At 31.9% G+C, this 24,570-nt stretch overlaps 1 protein-coding gene across 1 annotated transcript in view; it reads right to left on the bottom strand.

Annotated features, from left to right (window-relative positions):
- Nucleotides 1-24,570, bottom strand: part of LOC107456974 (adhesion G protein-coupled receptor D1) — a 139,737-nt gene that overhangs the window by 4,694 nt on the left and 110,473 nt on the right. Inside the window, exons 19-24 of the mRNA XM_071181981.2 lie at nucleotides 19,395-19,542; nucleotides 17,134-17,197; nucleotides 15,900-15,966; nucleotides 12,703-12,785; nucleotides 3,403-3,541; nucleotides 1,501-1,596 (exon numbers count right to left, since the gene is read on the bottom strand). Of these exons, the coding sequence (XP_071038082.2) occupies nucleotides 1,501-1,596; nucleotides 3,403-3,541; nucleotides 12,703-12,785; nucleotides 15,900-15,966; nucleotides 17,134-17,197; nucleotides 19,395-19,542 (597 nt within the window). The remainder of the gene's footprint in view (nucleotides 1-1,500; nucleotides 1,597-3,402; nucleotides 3,542-12,702; nucleotides 12,786-15,899; nucleotides 15,967-17,133; nucleotides 17,198-19,394; nucleotides 19,543-24,570) is intronic.

Genomic DNA, 24,570 nt, shown 5'->3' with positions numbered 1-24,570 from the left:
CTTGTCCGCAGTTAATCCAAGCATAAGCCGCTCTCGAATTGCAAAAAGAGCAAATGAGCCATGTGAGGCACATTTTTTCGACCACTATAAGGCATTCTTGTCAACTACTACGCTTTTTGCAAAATATTTTATAGAGTGGTAAACATTTAAAAGTCAATATTTATAGTAATTTTGCTAACATTTTAAAAAGCCTCACAACCGAAGAGCTGAAACAAAGTGGCATATGAAATTTTTAAATCATTTATATGTAGTGATGTGGAAAATACGTTCAAATGAATAAGAAATAATACATTTAAACAAAAACTGAGCTACCACTAGAATAAATGTTTACAAAAAGCGTAGAAAGCTAGCAGTCCTGGATAAAGTGATAAACAGTTGGATACATATCCAGGCCAGCCAACTACTACACTTTTTGTAAACATTTATTCTAGTGGTAGGTCAGTTTTTGTTAATAAAAAGCGTAGAAATTTATTAGTTCTGTATAAAGTGATACAGTTGGATACATTCGTTCGTTCGTTGCAGTGGAACTGGGTGTCTGAGGCCTTACGGCCCTTTAGTTGGATACATATACAGGCCTGCCAACTACTACAGTTTTTGTAAACATTTATTCTAGTGGTTGGTCAGTTTTTGTTAATAAAAAGCGTAGAAATTTGGCAGCCCTGTATAAAGTGATACAGTTAGATACATATACAGGCCTGCCAACTACTACACTTTTTGTAAGGCTTTCAGAATTTTTGATAATTTTGCCAATATTTCAAAATCCCTACCACGAAAGAGCTGGAACAAAGAGGCAAACTTTCAAATATGTAGTGGCGTGGAAAGGAAGCTTAAATAAATAAGAAATAATACATTAAAACAAAAACTGAGCTACCACTAGAAAAAATGTTGAAAAAAAGAGCCGAAAGTTGGCTGCCCTGCATATTGTAAAATTCAGTATGCGCATATCTGATACGGTGATACGGGTAAATAGATCCTGGTATATTCGCATCATTACAGTGCAGTATTCCTTAACCTTGCGTTATATAATGATGGCATATTTTTGCGCTTGGTTTATGTGAATACAGGGCTGCCAACTTTCTAAGAATTTTGCAAAAATTTATTCTAGAGGTACCGAAGTTAAACTTTTAATGTATTATTTTTTATTCATTTGAGCTCATTTTCAACACCATTACATATAAATGATTGAAAAGTTCACATGCAACACCGCTTCGTTCCAGCTCTCAAGTGGTGAGGCTTTTAAAATTTTTGTTAGCAGGCCTGGAATAGAAATTTTCAATCCGACTTAGTTATTAAAACATAGGATGAGTAAAAATTTTGCTTCATTATCGAATTTATAGGTTAATAAAATTTTTTACTCCTGTGACATTTGAAGCTAACGTTTTTATTTTTTCACAGAAAAAAAAATCTTATTATGAGCATTTGTTTTCTCCATTTTTGAGATTCAATTACGAAATTAAAATTTTCAACTTATTAAAAACTTGGATTACGAGACATACTTACACGAAAAATTTTATTCAAATATTTGACATATTTTTCCAAAACGGCATATCTAAACTGCCTTGAACCACATCCAAGAAGAAATACTATAAAAACACCCTGAAAGAGTTAAGTAAATTACTGTTAATTTATATTCATTGAAAAGAAAATAATATTATTCAAGTATATCTTTTCACTTTTATTTCTTGGGATTATTTATATTACTGTTTCATGTAACTTATACTTTTATCTAGAATTGGAAGTAGAGATTTTATTATCATTTTATGTAATTTATGATTTTAGCAAGAATTAGAAATAGTGACAGTGTTATTGTTTCATGTAAGTTTTTTTCCTGTTTATTTCAATCGACAGTAAAAAAAAATTTAAAATAAAATAGAACGAGTAAAAAAAAAAATTAATGAGTAAAGCTGTGGAACTAATCTCTAAAATTAAAACTAATTTCTTAACTAATTATTTTTATTTTTCAAAGAAAATAAAACTAAAAATTATGTAATTAAAAAAACTAAATTAATTTTAACAGTTTTTAAGAAAATAGATAGAGACATTAAAAATATTTTGCTTGAAGAAACTCTAACACATTTTTTAAAAAAAAATAACAAATGATAATGCATCCAAATTTATAGTTCTTATAATTTCAGCACGTAAAATGTAAATTTTTTTTGATTTATCTTGGATTAAAGCTAACTTGTTATTTATGCCATAGTTCTTATTTATGCCATAGTTTATCCAGAGTGGCTGAAAATTATATAGCAACAATATTACTTTTTGGTATCGATTCAAAACTATTTATTTATTTATTCAAATGAATATATTTAAAGTATTAAACAAAATAATTATTAATTTATAATTTTGATCAATATGAAGTTGTTCTTTTAATGATTTAGATAAGACAAAGCAATAAATTATGACTACGTTTCAAGAAATAGATGCCGAATAAAATTTGGTATTGTGTACATAGCAATCAAATGTGAGCTGATCAAATACAGGTACTTTACCGAACTACCTAAAGTTCAACAAAGTAAATTGTTGAAGTGGAAAGAAAAAAGATTCCAGAAATAAAATTATTTTGTTTTATGCTCAAGTTCAAGAGAGTCATCTTCAAAATAAGTTACCAACTCCATATATATATATATATATATATATATATATATATATATATATATATATATATTAGGTCAGGGATGGCGAACCAATGGCACGCCACATAATATTTTGGGCACTCCACCGATCACGAAGTTCACTGTGAAGCAATTTACCAATTAAATCAAAATTCACGATAAGAAACATAAAAAAATAAACAATTATTAACAAAAAAATTATAATTAATGCCAAAAAACAATTAATCACCATAAAAAACAAGCTAACAATAAATAACTAGCAAAAAAATTAACAGACCTGCTTAAAATAACATCTTACAACCTAATATAAGTTATTTGTCATCTAATCTGCAACAACAAAAGTCACACTGATGTTACTTTAAGTTGAATTACGCGTATTATTGAGACATTGCGAAATGTATTCTTTTTCATAGTAAATAAAGAGTTTTGAGTTTTCCCAGTAATCATGAAGTCAAAATTGTTTGACGGCACGTCTATGACCAAATTAACAATTTTTTAGAAAAAATGGCACGTTGGTGCATAAAGGTTCGCCACCCCTGTATTAGGTGATTATGTTTTGTTTCTTTTTGCAGCAAGTCGGAATTTTATTGAAAAAAGAAAAAAAACTCATACTTTGGTTCCGAAATTAACACATCCATTATTATGGGTCAACATTAGAGAAACCCTTATAGATGAAAAATGGACAATATATGTTCTACAGCTCATAATTAAAATAGTAAAATTGAGAAGAAAACAAATGTGCCTAAAATTAGATATGCGGGAGAAGTAGATGATGATCATCACTTACAATCCAACAGTTAAAAATGTGAAAAAGTTTCCTCCATCCTCGAAGGTTGACAGTGTCTATTTCAAGCCATGTCACCAATCCCGGGATCCAAACACCCATGAAATACAGAGAGAGAAAAAACAGCATTTTTGTGCTACAGCTGAAAACAAACACATATTGTTTTTATATACTATTATAAGGTTCTTATTATACAAATATTACTTAAATACATACGGTAGTATGTATTATGTATTAAATTCTATTTCAACATTCCTCTGATGGTTTCAAACAGTTATATCCGACCACAAGTTTCTTAGTGGTGTAAAAAAATGTCTTTAAAGAAATGATAGTACAACATTTTGTCATGGTTTATCTAAGGAGCAATTCTAACAAACAATAACATGAAATTGACATGTTCAGAGTTGCTCATTCTCTATATAACTCCTGTCCACAAAACGACATCAAAATTATTTTGGGTGACTTAAATGCTAAAATTGGAAAGGAAGCTGAGCACAGGCCCACTATTGGAAAATACAGCCTGCACGAAACAACAAATGACAATGGACAGAGGCTCATTCACTTCGCTGCAGAACATAGCATGGTCATATCCAGCACCTTTTTCCAACACAAGAGAATTCACCAAACGACCTGGAGATCACCAGATGGAGATACCTCCAACCAGATCGACCATATATTGATAGACTCCAGACATATGACGGACATACAAGATATTAGAACCTATCGTGGGGCCAACTTTGACTCAGACCATTACATGGTAATGAGCAGGATCAAGGCCAAACTATCTAATGCACGTAAATGTCATGGGAAACGTCTTGAGAAATTTGACTGCGAACAATTAAAGACCCCTAGAGTCAGGGATGACTTTCAGTCACAACTAACTATGAAGCTTGATGAAAAAGCAATCGAAAATATTGATTGCATAGATGGAAAGTGGACTTCTTTCAAAGAAGCCCTATTGGACACATGTGATAATGTAATAAGCAAAATAAAAAGAGCTGAGAAAAAGGATTGGTTTGATACAGAATGTCGCAACGCGACCCAAAGAAAAAATGATGCATATAATATGATGCTCAGTAAAAAACACTCAAGAGCATCAGTAGAGAAATACAAAACTGCAAGAAGAGAAGAAAAGAAAGTTCATAGGTTGAAGAAAAAGTTTTTTCACGAAGACCTCTTTAAGGATGTCGAACATCTCCGAGGGTCTAATGAGAGCAGAGCTTTCTTTCGTGGCATTAACTTTGGTCGTCAAGAGTTCAAACCTAGAACTAACCTTTGCAGAAATAAAGATGGAGATATTTTAAGCGATAAAACAGACATTCTCAATAGGTGGAATGAACACTTCGACAACCTACTTAATGTAGAGTGCGTTCAGACAGAGTCCTGTTCACCAAACGTTAACCAAGAGTGTATAGCACCTCTTTCAATGATTGAGGTTGAAGAAGCAGTTCAAAAACTTAAGAACAACAAGGCTCCTGGCCCAGATTTGATATCACCAGAATTCTTAAAAAACTCAGGACCAGATGGGTTAAAGGCCATACATAATATTCTAACATCAGTATGGGAAAAAGAGATACTCCCGGAAGAATGGAAACACAGCACTGTTTGTCTTATACACAAAAAAGGAGACATTCTTGAATGTTCAAACTACCGGGGTATCAGCATGCTCTGCACCGCATATAAAGTCTTTTCAAAAATTCTATTTAACAGACTTAGCCCCTATGTAGAAAACATCATTGGTGAATACCAGTGCGGCTTTAGGAGGGGCAGGTCTACAACTGACCAAATATTTTGCATAAGACAGATTCTGGAAAAGACCAGGGAATTTGGAATTGGTACCCACCACCTATTTGTGGATTTCAAAACTGCTTACGACAGTGTAAACCGGAAGCGACTCATTGAAGCTATGCGAGAATTCAATATCCCGGACAAGCTTGTACGACTCACCACACTTACACTGTGTAAGACCATGCAGAAAGTTAAAATCCAAAATGACTTCTCGGAACCAATGGAGGTAAAAAATGGTGTAAGGCAAGGCGATGCTTTGGCATGCCTACTCTTCAATTTGGCATTAGAAAAAATTATCAGAGATTCAGGAATCAATACCAGAGGACATATCTTTCATAAGTCTGTCCAAATTTTCGCTTTTGCCGATGACGTTGACATCATAGCTCGAACACAATCTGACTTAAAGCAAGCCTTTCTATCCATGGAAAAAGAGGCAGAAAAAATGCATCTCACTATTAACCAGGAGAAAACCAAGTACATGCAATGCACCAAAATAACTGATTCTACAACTCACTTGCAAATTGGTGAATACAAGTTTGAAAAAGTAAACAGTTTTGTTTATCTTGGTTCTGAAGTCAACGTTAATGGCAATATCGCACCCGAAATACAAAGAAGAATCAATAGTGCAAGTAAATGTTTCTATGGATTAAAAAAATATTTAAACTCAAACCTACTAAAAAGAGATACTAAACTGTTAATTTATAAATGCTTGATCAGACCTATCCTAACATATGCCTCAGAAACTTGGACAACAACACAGAAAGATGAGAATTCCTTGGGAATCTTCGAACGTCGGATCCTAAGATCCATTTTTGGGGGCAAACAAGTTGATGGTACTTGGTACAGACGTTCAAACTCACAACTCTATCGGGCCCTTAGAGAGCCTGAAGTTGTCAAGTACGTAAAAATTCAAAGAATTAAATGGGCTGGTCACATCATTCGGATGAACAGAGAGCGTCCGACAAACATAATCTTTTCGGCTCAGCCCATCGGATCAAGGCCCAGAGGTCGACCAAAGCTGAGATGGGCCGACTGCGTGGAAAGAGACTTTTCAGTCTTAAAAGTCTCAAACTGGAAGACAACTGCCAGGCAGAGACAGGCCTGGAGGAAGTTGATTGAGAAGGCCAGGGCCCACCCGGGGCTGTCGTGCCATTGAGGAAGGAAGGAAGAGTTGCTGAAATTTTAAAAGGGGTTAAAAGTGACATGACAAAAAGAAAGAACAAAAATAGCTTTAAACAAAGTAGACAAGAAAATGAATGTATAATGTAAATTGTTTATATTCGCCACAGATAAGATTTTAGTTAAGATTTATTCGCAGTTAAAATTTTATTCGCGGGTCGGATAAAACGCACCGGCTGTCCACAGTTGGCCCGCAGTTTGTCCATCACTAGTTTAGAGTTAATATACATTTTTTCGCTTTTTTTTTGTCCAGTACTTACTTTGATGTTTTGCTTTTTATTTAGAATATTATATTGTTCCAAGAGCAGCCCTGTTTTAATATTTAATTCATTGCAGGTATGCCTCTTTGTAAAAAAACATTTTCCAGTGGTAGGCGAAGTTAAAGTTATTTTTAGTTAAATAAATTTAATTTTGAATTATTTTGCTCATCACAACATATAAACATACAAAGCCTGATATAAAATGCATATTTTTAGCAGTCATTTCGGGGTGAGACTTCAAGCGAAAATGATTATTTAGTAGTATTACTTTTTATATTTGCTGTCATTTTATGAGACGTTTGCTGAAAGCGCAGCAGTTGGTTAAATTAGCATACCTGCCTGGTCTGGTCTTGTTGGTTGGTCGGGGTCCCTGAGGCCAAGATGGCCCTTTACCCCTTCATCATGAAGTAAATATCGTTGAGGTGAAACCTTGTGGTGATAAGCATAAAGCTAAAGTTGAAGTGGGGAGAAAAATGGCACATTGCCATGGTGCGGAAAAGCTGTGGTGACTTGAAAAAGAGTTGAGAGTAATCAACAAAAATGAAGTCTACTGTGCTTTGCTTGAGGAAAACATCTCGCTGTTTTTAAGATTACTTATCTCGAATTCATAATTAACATTTCCAGTCTCCGCTAGTAACTAAACTGGGCGAGGACCCGAAGGACAATAGATGTTAGTAAAGCCAGACTCCTACTTGCGAAACATGTTTCGACCAATCGGTTTCAAACGCAAATGACCGCCATTAACATGTCGGACAGGCCTAAATGCTACTAACGAAAGGTCAATGCAATCATCACGTTCACGTACGTCTAGGCTAAACAAGTTACTACTGCCGCTTACACGGTGTGTTCACGTTGGCTGGATTTGAAAACTATTTCATCTTGATGTTCTGTCTTTCAAACATTGATCAGTGATCGACGTCGCAGAAGAACTGCTGTCATCAGGTCTGAATCAAACGCTCACGAAGAGAGGAAGAGATCATCGCTAAGGCATGGAGGTGATGACGACTGGCGGAGGGCATACCTGCCAACTCTCCCGGATTTTGCGGGAGATTTAATTTTCATATTTAAAGTGGTAGTAAATATATACTATTTTTTCTTTTATAAATTTAATTTTTAAATGATTTTGATCACCACTATTCTTACAAAAATGAAGCTTATATATTAATATGCGTTACTAATAAGGTTGTCAACTTAATTTTTTTCAAATTCAACGTATTTCTTTGCTTAAAATTGAAGTTTCAATTCCATTATAATACCACTGGGAAAAATGATAATGGAAAGGATTAAAAGTTGGCAGGTCTGAATTAGTATAAGCCATAACTACCACTTTAGATATTTGGTAGTTATTCTCTACAAAACTATGCGGTTCTATATGTTACCATTAACATTAAGATTTTTTTAAATATATTAATAGGAAAAGTTTAGAAATTAAAGTGGTATTTTTATTAAAACATTAATATTATTTAAGCTGTACAGAAGTGAAAAAACAAACTAATAACTTCAGAATTATGATAGAGTAAAGCAGACGTGTAGTAACATGCAACCAGTTCAGTTCGGATTTTAATTTAGAAATCCCTCTCAAAGTGCATAATGATATTTGGAAGGTATAAAGTGATTGGTAGGAGCTATAAATGAAATCATTTTGCAGTTTCGTTTTGCTTCAGATTTTTTAAAAGGGAGAAAGAGAGATGTGCTTCAGTTTCTTGTATTCAACTCAAGAATATTTAGAATTTCACATGACAAAATACAAAATTTGGGTTAAATCGGTTGAATAATTCCAGAGAAATCGTTGTTTGCGTTTCTATATTGCATTTTATATTGTAATCTTCTGTATTTTATATTGTATTCTTCTGTATCTTATAATGAATATTATGTATTCTATTCTTTTCTTGAACTTTGGCAAAACATTTGGGGTACAGAGAGTGCAATTTTGGACTTTTGTCTTGCTCTCTCGATAGAAAAGGTTTTGCTTTTATGACTTCCAGAGATAGTACTCCCTGAAAACGTCAGCTTTGGTTTTCATATTTATCCAATTTTGTTTCCTTCTTTCATTGCTTTATTTGTTCCAGAGAAATCGAGTTTTAAGTATACGACTTTCTTAAAATTCGATTTCTAAGGAACTATTCAGCCAATTAAGTACGTTTTAATTATGTATGTAATTTTGCATGGCAAATATAATATTTTGGCGAAATTGGTTGATTATTTCTTGAAAAATCGAAATTTACGTTTAAAATTCAATTTCTCAGGAACTATTTAACCAATTTTCATCAAATTTTGTATGTTCCCATGTAAAAATCCATTCTTTAAAATGATGTAAAAATTGTATACTTTACAATTCAAAATTTTTCGACTATTATTTAATAAAATAAAAAAATAATAAATATCAACTAAAATTTATTTTTTGCGTGGAATACTTTGTAATATTTGTATACTATGAATATATGTAATTTATAAATGTGTGGAAAAATAGTTTTCAATTCGTTTACAAAGTCCTCGAGATATACGAAAAAAATAATACGAAATACGAAAAAAATAAAATTAACAGTAAAATAATGTAAACTTTGGACCGCTCTTCAGGACGATATTTTTCAGATTGGGTCTACCGCCTTCCTTTTTGGGGAAAGAAGTCCGAACCTTTAAAAATAAAGGGATTCAGAGAAAGCACGTTTTTGTGTCTGATTTCGTAACTTAATATATCGTCTGAACCAGTGTTTCCCAACGTGGGGCCCACGCCCAACCGGGAGGCAATTTAACTGCAAAGGGGGGGGGGGGCAATTCAAAAATGGACTCAACATGAGTTTAAACCTTTTGCTCTGGGCCATTTAAATGCAATGCGAGATTTCGGTGACAAAATCGAAAGAAAAAAGCAAATTCTTAAATAATTGCGGTCAATAAATATTATGTGACTGAGGGATTTTTAAAGTGACAAACCTGAAATGAAGTATCTGTTTACAGTCGATGGTAAAGCATTTGTGAGTTATTTAGTCAATATCTTTGAAAAACTGAATATATTAAATAAGAAACTTCAAGGAACAAATAAAACCTTGTTGATGCAAAAGCGAAGATATATGGCTTCATTACCCTTATTGAGTTATGTCAGAAATATATTAACAACAAAAACTTTGAACAGTTCCATTGGGTCCAAAAATGTGAAGTAAATGATATCCCTTTTCCAATATCAAGAAGAACTTGCAGAAATGCAAAATGATGAGCCAGTTAAAACCTTATTTAATATGAAAGGAGTGATGGCATGGCTTCGTGAGGAAACAGAAAACAAATACCCAAATTCAATCAAATGTGCAAGAAAACTATTGTTACCGATTCCATCTTCATATCTAGCTGAATGTGGATTTAGTGCTGTAAATGATTTTATTGGTAAAAAAAAAATCGTGTAGATATAACCAATGGGGAGACTTGAGACTGAGGCTAACCAAATTGGAACCTAAGATAAAATCTACGTGCAGCAAGCATCAAGGGCAAGAATCTCACTTAATTAAAATATTATAGAAAAATATTTATTAAAATTATTTCGAATTTGAATTTTAGTTCTTCATTATATGTTCTGAAAATTTACTTACTTTGTTTCGCTAACAATTTCCTAAGTTTCTTAAGTGAATAATTCGATTTTTTTTAATATTAAAAATTATGTATATGTTACATAGGGGGCATAAGAATTTTAGAAAGGCTTAGGTGGGGCATGGTACAAAAAAGGTTGGGAAACACTGGTCTGAACGAAATAATCAGCCTAGTCATCCCCTCGAACCATTAACCCTATCGCGCCGATTGTCACAAATGCGTGCCAGCATAAAATCGTATCAACCGGGGAAAAAAGATAAAACTGGTAATCAAAGTAATTCTTTAGTAGTTTATTTGTGGGCGAAGTTATAATTGTTTGATTTATTTAATTCACCATTACTTTATTCAAAATAAAACTATTTAGCTATATTTTGAACTAACATTGTTTATATATATGATTGAAATAACAATAATTAAAGTAAAAACAAATTAAGTCTGTCAAATTAGCAACGACTACATTTAAGTTACCTCTTTTTATTTAATTACATCCTGATTCTGATTTTGCTCGAATGCTTTTCTGAATCACCCGTCCCCAAGGGGTTAAGAATGAGTCCTAGAACGTGAAAATCCGAACATTAGAACAAAAGTTATTCAGGGTGGTCCGTTTTTTTCTCGTGGTACGTGCACTGTGCATGGGTAGTATTGCTGTTGTACATACACTGCCCTGCAATAATGGAAGAAACACTTTCAGTTTTTGACATTTTTTTAAATTTCTCAAGAAATATTTAGAGAATTATTTCGTAACTTGAGAGTTGTTTAGTTCATGCAATTTTTCAATCTTAGTAAAAAAGTTTAAAGCTTTCAGAGGTTTGAGTAACAGATAATAAATTACGGAAGAGAACAAATATTTTTGAACACCCTATACCAGGAAATCAAGCAATAAACTTGTTACTTGTATCAATTGCTTTGGTTGTTATTCACAATGACTACATAAAATTTCGCTAAACTAGTTTAAATATTTATAGAGATATTAACATTTTTAAAATTTTTTTTTTGTCTCAAGTTTTTTTGCTATAACTTCTAAAAATAGTCAGAAAAGTTCAACAAATTGTTTGGAGCAATTTAGAACTAAATAAAGAATTTTTGGTTTAGAATTTGAAAAAAGTTCGCTTAAAATTACGCAAGATATGGATATTTAAAGTAGTTTTTTAGTACTATGCATGTACGAAAAAAGTTTAAATTTTTTTCTTCATAATTTTGTAGTGAATCGTATTTGGCAACTTATGAAAAATGGTTTATTTGAATATCCTAAAAACGTTAAAAGTTTCGAGCAACTTTCAATGTAGTTTTCGTACTCTTTGAAATAAAGCTGTACATGATGAACACAAATTTTATTTTATAGTATTGCAAATGAGAGTACCTTAGAACCAGACAGCAAGAACAAAGTAAAATTTGTGGAAAACTTCTGATTATTTTGAACTTTATTTTAAAAAATGCAAAAACTGCATAGAAAATTGATCGGAATTTTTAACATTTTTAAGATATTCAAATAAGTCTGTAGTTGTTGTTTCTAATCCCAGCTGGGATAGCGGAGCTATACAAGATCCATGAGGCCGTGAGTCTTCAAAAAATCGAGGAAAAGGAGAGGTCTCTCAAAAACCTCTTCCATGGTGAAATCCAGGCAATCAAGTAGATCAAAGAAGTCTTATTTCATTAGTCGCTAAATATGATTCACTACAAATTTTTTAAAAAACAAATATAAATTTATTTTGTGCATGCGCAGTACAAAAGAACTACTTTAAATACTCATATCCTGCGTAGTTTAAACTTTTTTCAAATTTCAAAAAAATGTTTTGTATTTAATTTTAAATTGCCCTAAAAAATTTGTTTAATTTTACAGAAAATTTTTAGAGCTATAGAAAAAAAATGTACGACAATTTTTCATATTTCTATAAATATTTAAGTTAGAATTACGAAATTATATACAGTTGTTGTAAATAACAATTAAAGTAATTGATGCAAGTTACAAGCTTAGTGTTTGATTTTCTGGCATAGGGTGTTTAAAAATCCTAGTTTTCTTTCGTGATTTGAATCGCGGAAGAAAACTAAGATTTATTATTTATCTCTGAAAGCTTTAAACTTTATTGCAAAGTATTAAAAATGACATGAACTAAGTAACTCTAAATATACTAAATATACTTTTGAGTATTTCTTGAGAAGTCAAAAATCGAAAGTGTCACTTCTATTATTGCAGGGTAATGTATCTTTAGCTCTAATTCTCTAAATCGCTTTCAAAAAATAACTCTGCTTAGCTCATATGTTGTACAAACGCAAAATCTTGATATCAATTAATACAATGCTGATTATAAAAATTATAGAATTTTATAAATTTTTGCAGCAAAATGTGGCAGCTAAAAATTAGAAATATTTACTAATTTTAGACGTATATGTTTTACGTCATTTCTTTAAAAGTTTTTCATGAAAGTTTAGGTCGGACATAATAGGGTTTGTAGAAGAAATAAGGGGAAATATTTATTATAAAAATATTAATAAAACTTACTTAAGCTCTTGGACCACTTCAAATCTTTTAATTTGAGGCGAAGTTAAGTTACAGCAAATTACTAAGCTCCATACAAGAGAACTCTGCAGAAAAAAAAAAACGAGTTTATAATATCAGGCAAGAATGTCACTTGTCAAAAAACGAAAAAAAAATGATTGCATCATCATTTCTAGTTTTTTTTTGAAATAATGATAAACCATGGCTACCAGTACTGGTTAACAGTTATAAAGTATTAGAAAAGTTGCTTCTGTTATACATAGCTAAGTTATTGAGGTAAACAGCTAGAATTGAATTTGAAAAGTAAAAACTTAGTATAAATTGCAATGGCGGGGGGGGGGTGCTCATTCAATAACACTTTTTGTAAATATTTATTCTAGTGGTAGCTATGTTTTATCATTTAATGTTTTAATTTTTATTCATTTAAATTTATTTTCTACACCACTACATATAAATGATTTGAAAGTTCATATGCGACGCCATTTTGCTCCTGCATTTTCCTGGTAAGGCTTTCAAAATGTTGACAAAAATTCTGAAAGCGTTAGTTTTTAAATATTTACTATAGCTCTTTCACCAGGAGTTGGCACTTGGCTCCACCTTCATCACGTGGTATGCGACAATACTATTTCACTGCTTTTGAGATAAAGTTGCTATTTGGCGATCATATGGTAAATATATTTATTTCGCATCTGCATTTGTTTTAAGTATTTCATAAATTTGATGATATATCGTGTCATTTTTTACGATATTTCTCTCTTATGAGTGAATAGTTTGTCCTGTTTTAAACATTTTGCTGGGAAAACAGCAGTTTTTAAATTTAAAATATATTTAATTAGCTAGAAAAACGTAAGTTATAATAGCAGATGATAAAGCGAAGTAAGTGACTGAAAAAGAAGTAACTGTTTGTGTTAGGCTCGCATTAAGGGTTGTCTCAATTTCAAGAGCGGAGATGTTTCTCATCTTACTCCCTCGCTGAAATGAATGTATTTAATGCAAAACCGGTTAAAAAAAAAAAACTTTTTTTTTCTCCAGTTTGTTAATTGCTAATATCTTCTCCCGTTTTGATTTTAAAATCCTTTTTAAGCCTGTTAATAAAATTAAATATAAGTCTATTTTATTTTATTTTATAACCGTCGTTGAACAGACGACCCAATTTATGGGTTTACGACTACTAATGTTAAGCTCCGTAGCCTTGTAATTTTGAACCAATCCAGAAGACAAGGGACCTCCTAGATCTAGTATTGGGGGAAATTCGCCTTCGCGGAGGATTTTTCAATGGAACTGACCAGCATTTGCGTTACATGAAGAGGAAAACGACGGGAACCCAAAGATGCCAACTTGCTCCGGACAGTAAATATATATTTTAAAGTGGTAGTTTATCAATTGTAATTCTTGGTTTAATAAATTCAATTTGGTAGATTTTTATCCACCACTATTTCAAAATGATTCGTAGGCTTATATAATTCACCACTTTATAATACTTACGTCATGCTAAACCTCTTAATAAGCAAGCAAAAATAGTCAAATATTTGCAAAATTTACTTGTAGTTATTTATCGTTTCTTTAATTTTCTTGGGTTGTCCGGAGCAGTTGGCATCTCTGGGAACCTCCCACTGTTAGCATGACGGCAAGGGGACTCTGACCTATGAACTGACTTCATACCTGCCAACTTTTCCGGAAGATTTTATTTTCATATTTAAAGTGGTAGTAAGTATATACTAATTTTTCTTTTTTTAGATGATTTTGATCACCACTATTCTTACAAAAATTAAGCACATATAATAATATGCGTTACTATCATAGTTGTTAACTTAAGTTTTCTCAAATACAACGTATTTGTTTGCTTAAAATTGAAGTTTTAATTCCATTTTAATAGCACTGGGAAAAATGATAATGGAAGGGATTAAAAGTTGGCAGGTATGTGACTACCACTGAGGATATCTCACGTCAGCACTGTGGTTGTTGCAAGCCGGATGCGGAATTCATATTAACCAGTCATCGCTGGGATTCGAACCCCGGTTCACAATGCTCTGTCCCCTGAACCATATAAGTTTCTTAAAGATTCTTTTTGTTTGGATAATCTCTGGGGCTTTTACAATATTAACCCTTTGCACTCGGAGTATTTTACAATTTATAATCAGTTTCTAAAAAATAGAAACTCTATAAACAAAAATTGTATATGTTTGATATTTTGTACTAGTGCCTGCTTAAATTTATTAAAGTGCAGGTTTAAATGTAGAGTTGAGTGGATGATGTTTATAAGTGACATTTTTAGACAAACTGCAATAAGGGGAAAGAAGAAAAAAAGTGGTATGAAAGTGTTTTGTTTTAAATTTAATAGAATTGTTTTCGATTGCTTTTGGCGAACTTGTGGTTGCATTTTTGTAAGTACTTAACCTTACCTAATATAGTTGTGAGGATTTTAAATCTGATTTGACTTTTGTTGCAAAAGCAACAATTTTTATCAAAAATGATATTCTTTGTTTTGTTTATTTTTTTTTTTCAAAATATATAAGTTAATGAAGATCTAGGTTTATCTGTCTTCATATACAATTGTCTGCTCTTTTGAAAATAACCCTTAGGACGGAAAACACGTGACCTTAAATGTATCGCATTATAAACTGAAATGTATTATCACCTTAATTCCTACCATTCCTTACGTAGCAGATAAGTTGGGGTACTCAGTATTCATTCGAATGGATTTAAAAAAATCCTGGTTAGGAGTATATTGCATAAAAAATGTAGCTTGTCGAGAGAAACAGATGGCAAATTTGATATCAGTAACTCGAAAATATCGAAGATCCTTTCAAAACTCATGGGACAGAAAATTTTTTTCCCTCTCTAATTTTTTGTCTCATTTTATTTACTACTAACCTAATTTTAAATGAAATGACAATAAATAATTTTAAAGGAAATCATACAAACATAATGTGAATTAGTTTTGTTAAATTAAGGTGAAGGCAAAAACAACTTCATTTCATTAAACTTACCCATGTACCGTAAATTTATCCATATACCATTATTAGCCTCTTTTCAATCAATGCATCTGAAAATGTCACTTGCACACTTTATTTAATTTTAAATATAAAGATCTTAATTGTTTTTTTTTTATCCCAAACTTTTTTGCCACGTTTCTGATATTTTGTGTCTTATTTACTGTTTCACAATAGGGTGCTTAAAATATATATACATGAACTTACCACACTGATGAGAAAAAGTGGGCAAACTAAAGAGCATCTCAAAGCTCTACTAGGTCCTACCATGCACCTGAAATTAAAATGGGTAAACACAATTACTTAAAAGTTTCCTACAGCATACCTGCCAACTTTTAATTCTTTCCATTATCATTTTTCCCAGTGGTATTAAAATGGAATTAAAACTTCAATTTTAAGCAAACAAATACGTTGTATTTGAGAAACCTTAAGTTGACAACCATGATAGTAATGCATATTAATATATGTGCTTAATTTTTGTAAGAATAGTGGTGATCAAAATCATTTAAAAATTAAGTTTATAAAAGAAAAAAAGTATATATTTACTACCACTTTAAATATAAAAATAAAATCTTCCGGAAAATCCAGATGAGTTGTCAGGTATGCTACTGGGTGATCAGAACCAACGCCTCCTATAATTGAAAGCCTCCACACGCTTTATTGTAGGTAGTCCAATTGGTGAAAGAATCATTTAATATGAAATCCATGTCTAAAAATTTGTTAATATAATTGGTTTGTTTTATTTACTTGTCAACCACTACAGATTCAATTCTCAAATGTATATGATAAATTTCTCTCAAGTACTTTTAAAATAGAAATTTTGTTTATGCGCACAAGTGGTTCGCTTTTTAAATAATCTGCGCAGACTACTTATAAGAAACCGTGTGGAGGCTTTTTGATGTAGGAGGTGATGTCACAACCGAGGAAAATTTTAAACGAAACTATTTAAGATGGGAAAAACAAATTGTTTTACCGATTTCAATCTTCCAAAATATACTTGTGAATTAAAGAAAATAGATGTTAAAAAGACCTAACTAATTTCCTGAAAGTTAAAGCCATTGAACAGCCTCATTGTCATAACTTTACCTGGTTATGTCTACCCTGCTATTGTTCGTAGTCACAGACAAACTACTGCATTAAATGAAGGTGAATTTTATTTAACGATTTGAAGTTAAGTTCTGCAAATAAATCATAACAAGTCACAAATAATGATAGTAACGTTATATTAGTGAGTAGCAATCTGTATACACATAATAGTAACTAGTAATATGTAATACTAATGAGCTGTTAAACTTCTTTAGTCTTTCACAGTATGAGAAATACACAAAAATGAAAATACATGAGTAATGTGTTAGATAAATTAGTTTACTCTTTAATTTTTTTCTGTATGAGAAATATACTCAAAAAATACACGGGTAACGTAATAAAACACAATAATTACCTGTCTTCATAACCGTAATTGGATGTCGATGCAACAATAACTCCAACCCAAACCAAAGGTAATCCTGTAAAAATAAATAAAATAAAGAAAATTATTTACGTTTATTTTTTATTTTTTTAAAGAAAAGTCAATTTAGTAAAATCTAAACAGTATTCATGAAAAACGGATTTTAATTATTTTTATTTTAAGCACTTTAATTAAAAATCATATCAATAAAACTTATTATGGCATCTAATTTGAATTTATTTTTGGAATTTATGTATCCTTATAACAAAAGAAAAATAATGAGAAATATTAGTATTTAATTAAATATTACGGTATTTTGAAGTTGAATTATGAACTAAACTTTTTTTAACGTAATCAATTATTAAACCTCAGCGATACCTCTAATGTAACATTTTCTTTAACGCATGTCAACATTTATTTTTCTTTTAATTTCTCCAACTGTTTCTTTTTTCTTCAGAATTTTGAATTGTAATAATTAAAAATGTATTATTAGTGTCATATTAAAATTGCAATACTTCTTTTTATACTGAGAAATCTTAAATCTTTATTTGCTAACTGCGTCAAAAATATTTCTCACCATTTAAATCAAAAGTAAATATTATAACATTGGACAAATTTTATCAGAGTAGCATTTAAATGGAAAATTTTTTAAGAACAAGACTAAATAAGTATATTTATCATTTATAAAATGAATTTTTAAATATTCTAAGACTTATGTAATTTAATGAATGCAAATATATTAATTGAATTCTAATTGTCAAGGCCCCTGACTTCACGCTTTCGTGTTATAGCCCACCACTAGTCGAAAAACGAGGCCAATAAAACCGATACCTCGATTCTGTGGAATTCGATTTTAAAGTAATTGGGGTGAAAACTGGCAGTCCAAATTAAAAAATAGGTTATCATTGAGGAATCTAAAGAAGTCCAAATGGCCCATCCATACTGCATTGCCAATCATTATGAATTCCGAGCACATATTGCATATAGTTTAACAAAAGTACACTTTAACAGTAATTGTCAAAGCCGTTGACTTCCCGTCTTCGTGTTATAGTCCTTCACTAGCCGAAGCAGGAAGCCAAAACAACGATGGCTTGCTTCTTTGTTATTAGATTTTAAAGTGATTTGGGGTTTAAAAACGGGCAGTCCAAATTAAAAATATGGTTGTCATAAAGGAATTTAAAAAAAAAAAAGAAAAATGATCCATCCTGGCTGCATTGCCCAATGGTATGAATTCCAAGCGCATATTTCATATAGTTTGACAAAAGTAGACTTTTTTATTGTTCATCAAAATGCATCCTATTTAATTTTGTTGTTGTCGTAAGGCAAGGAGTGTGATTGTTTTCTTTTCCAGTGGAGCCATCTATGGACAAGAATTCGACTTCTGCCACAACAATACATTACTCCCGTATATAGGCAACACCTCCTAGAAAATGCAGGCCTTAGCACGGGTTACCATAAATATCCTTTAGTAGTCCAAACGTAATGACATATTTCGTATTTTCAGCCACTGCGCAGCTTAGTACCCCGAACGTAATGACATCTTTCTTACTTTTCATCTACTACGCAGTTAACTTCGTCACATCGGACTACTAAATTGATCCGGGATGAAGACTTCCTTCTTCTAGGAAGTGTTGATATAGGGCGGACCCATTTACACAGTCATTCATTCATGCTCAGATCGTAATTTGGACCTCAACCAGAGAACGATCCATCTCCAATTCAGTACCTTCAGAGGTATTGATTTGTTACTGGAACATGGATGACTTTGCGACCCGAAAAATTTAACGTGTACCAATCCATCACCTCCTACATCAAGAAGCCTCCACACGGTCTTTTATAAGTAGTCCGCGCAGACTGTTTAAAAAGTGAACCAGTTGTGCGCATGAACCCAAAACTTTTTATAAAAGTAATTGAGAGAAGTTTATCCTATATATTTGAGAATTGAATCTGTAGTGGTTGACAAGTGAATAAGGTAAACCAATAATATACGCTAATAAAAGAAATTTTTAGTCATAAATTTGCTACCACTTTCTTATTTGAACTAGATTCTATATTAAATGACTCGTTCGGTAAGTGGATATACTTCACAGTTGTCTGATCAGACTACCTATAAAAAGCCGTTCTCACAAACAAGAGTCCAGCTCCTTGCCAATATAGTACTGTTATTAAAAAAATACTAAAATATTACGAAAGATACATTTGATGCAGACGAACAAAGTTAGAATAAGAGAGTTTTTAATTTGAATTGAACTTACCCCAACCAATGAGCATGTACAACATTACTCTGCCGTCCACAATACCTTTGATAAATCCCTTGAAGAGCGCATGAGTTAAAATTGCCATCCAGCAACCAACGCACAAGTAGAAGTAATGAATGAAGCCTGACAACACACGACATGCTTCCTGGAATCACATAAGAGAACAATTGGTAGTAACGGTTTTAGGAGGATTTCCAGAAACTCACATAAAAAGTAACAAAATTCAATCAAAAAATTTGTGTCAAGGAATTCAACCTGTTTGCGGTACTGAGAAATTTAAATAATTGTAAACTTCAGTCAAAGGGACTAGTATAAGAATGGAAGTTCATAATAAAGAGATCTTCTCTTTATCTTTATACATTTAAAAATAAAAAGTGTCTCATGTTAAAATATACTCATAATTTGAAAGATAAAAACTCTTACAATTATATTGCAGCGATGCTAACTTGCACCACTTTGTAAAAAAATATTTTCTAGTGATAACTAAGTTTAGGTTATTTTTAGTTTAGTATTTTTCATTTTAAGCAATTTTTCCACCTTTACATATCTAAGTATTATATGAAGTTTTAATTCATAGCAGTTAAATCGTAGTAATGAGTGGGCGTAATTATCCGTACTTTTCAGGTTTTACTGTTTAATTCTCTACATATTTATTACCACTTACGTAGAAAGTGAAGCAGGTTACATTCCTGTTATTGGTTTGCTTAATCGTTAAAAATAAATGGAACTACTCTTAAATAATTTTACTCCGTTGCAAGTTAAGGAAAGATCTTGGCGGTATAGGATTTAAGTATTCCTCCGCGAAGGCATATATTTCTGTTTTTATTTCGCTCCCAAATCATACATATATTTTTTCAAGACAATATAAACGTCTTTAAACACGTCAGACAGAAATTTAATTCGTGCTATCATTTATGATAAATATCATAGAATTATTTAAAATAAAAAGGATTTGGTTTCGTAGTTTTGCTGGAATCTCGATAAACCAGAAGAACATTCGTTCTTGGAAAAAGAAACAACTATATGACGCTGCAAGAGCATTGGATTTGATTGAACCACTAAAAATGGAGCGTCTTATGCTGACATGCTCTTAACAAATCAAATGCGAGATAAATTATTTTTCTTTCTGTTTCGCTGTGGAAGTAAATCATCTGCAAGAAACAATATTATTCCTTCATCAGTTTTTCTTAATTCTCCTTACTTATGTATTGATTATTGTTTAAAAAAAAGCAAATCAGAGGCCCTGCAACGTTGTTTCAAAAGTTGGCGATATTGAAATGCGTTCGCGCTAGAATTTTGGTGTTCATTAGGGGTGCATTTCGATGCAAACAGGCTCAATCAACGCCTCCTACAACTGAAATCCACCACATCGTCACTTTTTAACTAGTCTGAGCGAACTTCTTATAAATAACCGTATGGAGGCTTTATGCATAATGATATTAGACTTTTTTAAAACTTGCTCCACATTGCACAAGAGAGAGTTAAACTAAAAAAAACTGGTATACTAATTATTTCATTCCTGTTAGACCATCAATAAATAACAGCTTTACTTTTAAAATTATTTTAAAAAATACACTGGTGTGGAAAAATTATTGATGAAATAGAAAAACTAATATAAAACGAAACAGGCAGTTTCAACGGAAAGAAAGGTTATCGAGAAGAGGAACCACTGGAAAGTAAAGTAATAGAAAATTAAGAATATATGCATCATGACGCACCGGGGGGCGTGTCGTAAGGAAATGAAAGACGCTAGCAGTAAGGCTCCTATACTATCAGAGCTGACCTATCAAGCAAACAAGTTCGCAAGTTAACGTTATTTTAGTATTCGTTATGTTATTACAGAGATGCCAACTGCTGCGGACTCGCCAAAATAATTTAAATAAACGGTAAATAACTATAAAGTAAATTTTGCAAACAGTTGACAATATTTGCTTGCTTTTTAAAAATGTAAAGCATGTCATAAGTATTAAAAAGTGGTGAATTATATAAGCCTACGCATTGTTTAGAAATAGTGGTGGATTAAAACCTACTAAATCGAACTTATTAAACCAAGAATTACAATTAATAAACTACCACTTGAAAATATTTATTCGCTGTGCTTATGTTAGCTCTTTGCTCCAACAATAAACGAGAAGTCGGCCTGTCTAATTCAGGGGCTCTAGCTAGTGGTAGAAGCTCAGTAATTACGTCAATGGTATTGACCAGCATATATACTTTAACCGAAGTGAATTCGTTGTCCGGTGGTTTAGTAGAGGTAGTCTTCGCACAGCCACGGCAGTAGACGACTGGTATATTGTCATACAGGCTAGAAAGAACAGAAGACTAAGAGTAGAAGAAATCGCTAGGCAAGCCCGTTTTACCGCGGCCAGTAAACTGAACAGGGGTTTCAATTTGCACAGCAGCCAGTACGGGTTTTTCCAATAACGCCATTTCATTGGAGAAGCCAACAACTCGACGCATACGCAATGAAGTCTCTCTTTACGGATGAGAGCAGATGTAGTCTGTTAGTGATTCTGGATGCATACACATCTGGAGAGAGAGAGGAACACGCAATGACCCCTCTAACATCATCGAAAGAGAACGATTTGGAGTAAGAGGGGTTCTTGTCTGGGGCGGTATCATGCTTCTTACCCGTACTGATTTGCACATCTTCCATGGTGGTTCAGTCACTGGTTCTCGCTATTATACCAAGATTTTCTTTCCTCATGTACGGTTTTTAGAGGTGCTGTGGGTTATAAGTTCATCTTTATGGACGATAATTCTACACCTCCCCGTACAGTGGCAGTCACAGAACTGTTGGAGAGTGAAGCTATTGCACGCATGGAATGGCCGGCGAAGTACTCGCGGAATGGAGAGTGGTCACTCCCGAGAGGTTCCACGGTAATACCTCTTTCGATTGATTTAGAAATTATCAGATTTCAGTATCTATCGTACAGAAATTCTACAGACATTTAAAAAATGCATATTAAAATTAATTCAAATTAAGAATAAAAACGTGAACTCCTGACATGATGCTAAAGATGAAGAAGAAAATGAGTATCTGTAACAGATAAGGGAAAATGCCTCAAACATCAGGTTTGATATTTATGTATCAGTTGATGAAAAAATTAAAAGTTGGCGTCCGTTCAAAAAATGATTGCAAAAGCTGAAGAAGTGCGAAGTGAAACAGAAACACGATGTTTGCAAAAGGCCTTTGAGACAATCGAGAATTCAATCGGGATTCATTCGGGTTATCCAAAATATAATAATAACATAAAATTACGTTGATCTGAAATAATGCTCCTGTAATGCTTAAAAACTAATGTAATACAAAATACAAGAAAGTAACAAATTAGTCCAGTCATAAATGTCCTATCACTTTCTTCAGAAATGTCCTTCCTTACATTTTTACAACTGTTGTCTAGAATGGGTAAATTCAGCTGTTTGGTTTTGACTCTGGAAAAAAAATTTCCGTTTGTTTTCTGTGGCAGGAGATTTTTGGACCGACCTTAAATACTTAAGCATCGCTGATTTTAAATCAGCAATCTGTTTCTAACTACAAATACGGTTTTCACGAAATTTAGTTTTGTAATCTTATTAAAAAATAACCTTGAAAAGAATAAAAACACATTTGAAATCTCTTAATACTAGGTCTAACGAGCAGGTCCACAAAAATACGCCCTATTATACAAGGGATGAGAGAAGAATCTTTATAAAAAAGGGATTTTAAATGTAGTACATACATCAGATGCCTTGCTAAGTTTAGTTAGATACTTTTGTTGCAAGTTTGAATACCATATATTAAATAATTGAGCTAATGAAATTAGAATAGGATATAGAAGGAATTAAAAAAGTAAGTTTATGAAATTAAAAAAAATTAGAAGCTAGAAAATAAGTAATGCCTATTATAGCATCGTACACACATATATATATTTACCAAAGATATTACTCGCTACCAGCAGACATTTTTTGGGCAGGTCTTATTAATTTATTTTAAACAATGAATTGATAATAATTTAACACCACTTTTTAAACAAATATATACATTTTATGAATTTTAATTTGCGAGTATCTTTTGTTATCACAAATTAACATTCAGTAATTAATAAGTAAACACTGGTTTTAAAATCTACTGGTGGTTTCATTTTAACAATTAAGTTGAACCGATGCAAGTTTTAGGTAGGAATCCAGGCTTAAAAGAGTTGCATTGAGATCCGCCTTGGGTCTCACATTTTCTCGTGAAAATCTTCGAACACTAGTTTGCGAATGTTTCACTTGCAACATACGATTTAAAAAATGCATGAGTGAACATGAGGCGTGAATAAATTTAGCTGCTTTATAAGTTTTTGCGTATCATCACTCTCTTTATATAATCGGACTTTCTGAAACACCTTTTCATTTCTTAGTTTTTTGTTTCCTTTTTAGGATTATAGCTTTGTTGTGGGTGTAGGATATAGTTCTTTTAATTATTTTTATAAATTTATTTCAAATAATTTATGGTGTCTTCACCAAGCATGTGGTCGCAATATTTAATAATGCAGCAGGATTATGTACCTTACTGATATTATTTTGTACCTGTGTCTCATATTTGAAACAGAATATAAATTAAAATACACACCTCACTTTTTTTTATCATGCTTTTTACTGAATCATTTTTATTGAAATAGATAAATTGTGTTAAGTTACGTTACCTAAAGTTAGTAAGTGTGTTTTTGTACTAAGACGGAAAAATATCCTCATTTTAGAGTGACAATAAATTTAATTTTCATAGCGCTTTTTTCATGGTATATTTTTAATATCTTATTTAGAAGCTCAAAAATTGAATAAATTTTTTTTTAAATAAATTGACCAATTGTTGAGTTACAGAATCGACTAAGTTAAAGTTGTTATAAAAAATGAATTGTTTAAGAATAGTGGATGATAAAAATCTACTAAATTGAATTTATTAAACCAAGAATCACAATCAATAAACTACCACTTGAAAATATTTATTCGCTGCCCGAAGCAAATGTTCATCTCTGTGTATATAAATTAAACTATTTTATTGTGTTCTATATTGCATTAATTTCTTCAAACCATTTTAGCAACGATAATATGAAAAAATTTAATAATTAACTCTAATTATGGATTTTTAATAATCTTGGCTTCGTCGGTCACCGGTGACCCTCATAGCACGTGTTAATACTGCTAATAC

The sequence above is a fragment of the Parasteatoda tepidariorum genome, chromosome 4, assembly GCF_982258835.1.
Source record: "Parasteatoda tepidariorum strain Cologne lab strain chromosome 4, Ptep-v5.0, whole genome shotgun sequence".
NCBI classification, from domain to species: Eukaryota; Metazoa; Arthropoda; class Arachnida; order Araneae; family Theridiidae; genus Parasteatoda; species Parasteatoda tepidariorum.
The sequence above is the reverse complement of the archived record's forward strand: the minus strand, read 5'-3'. Positions and strand labels throughout refer to the sequence as shown.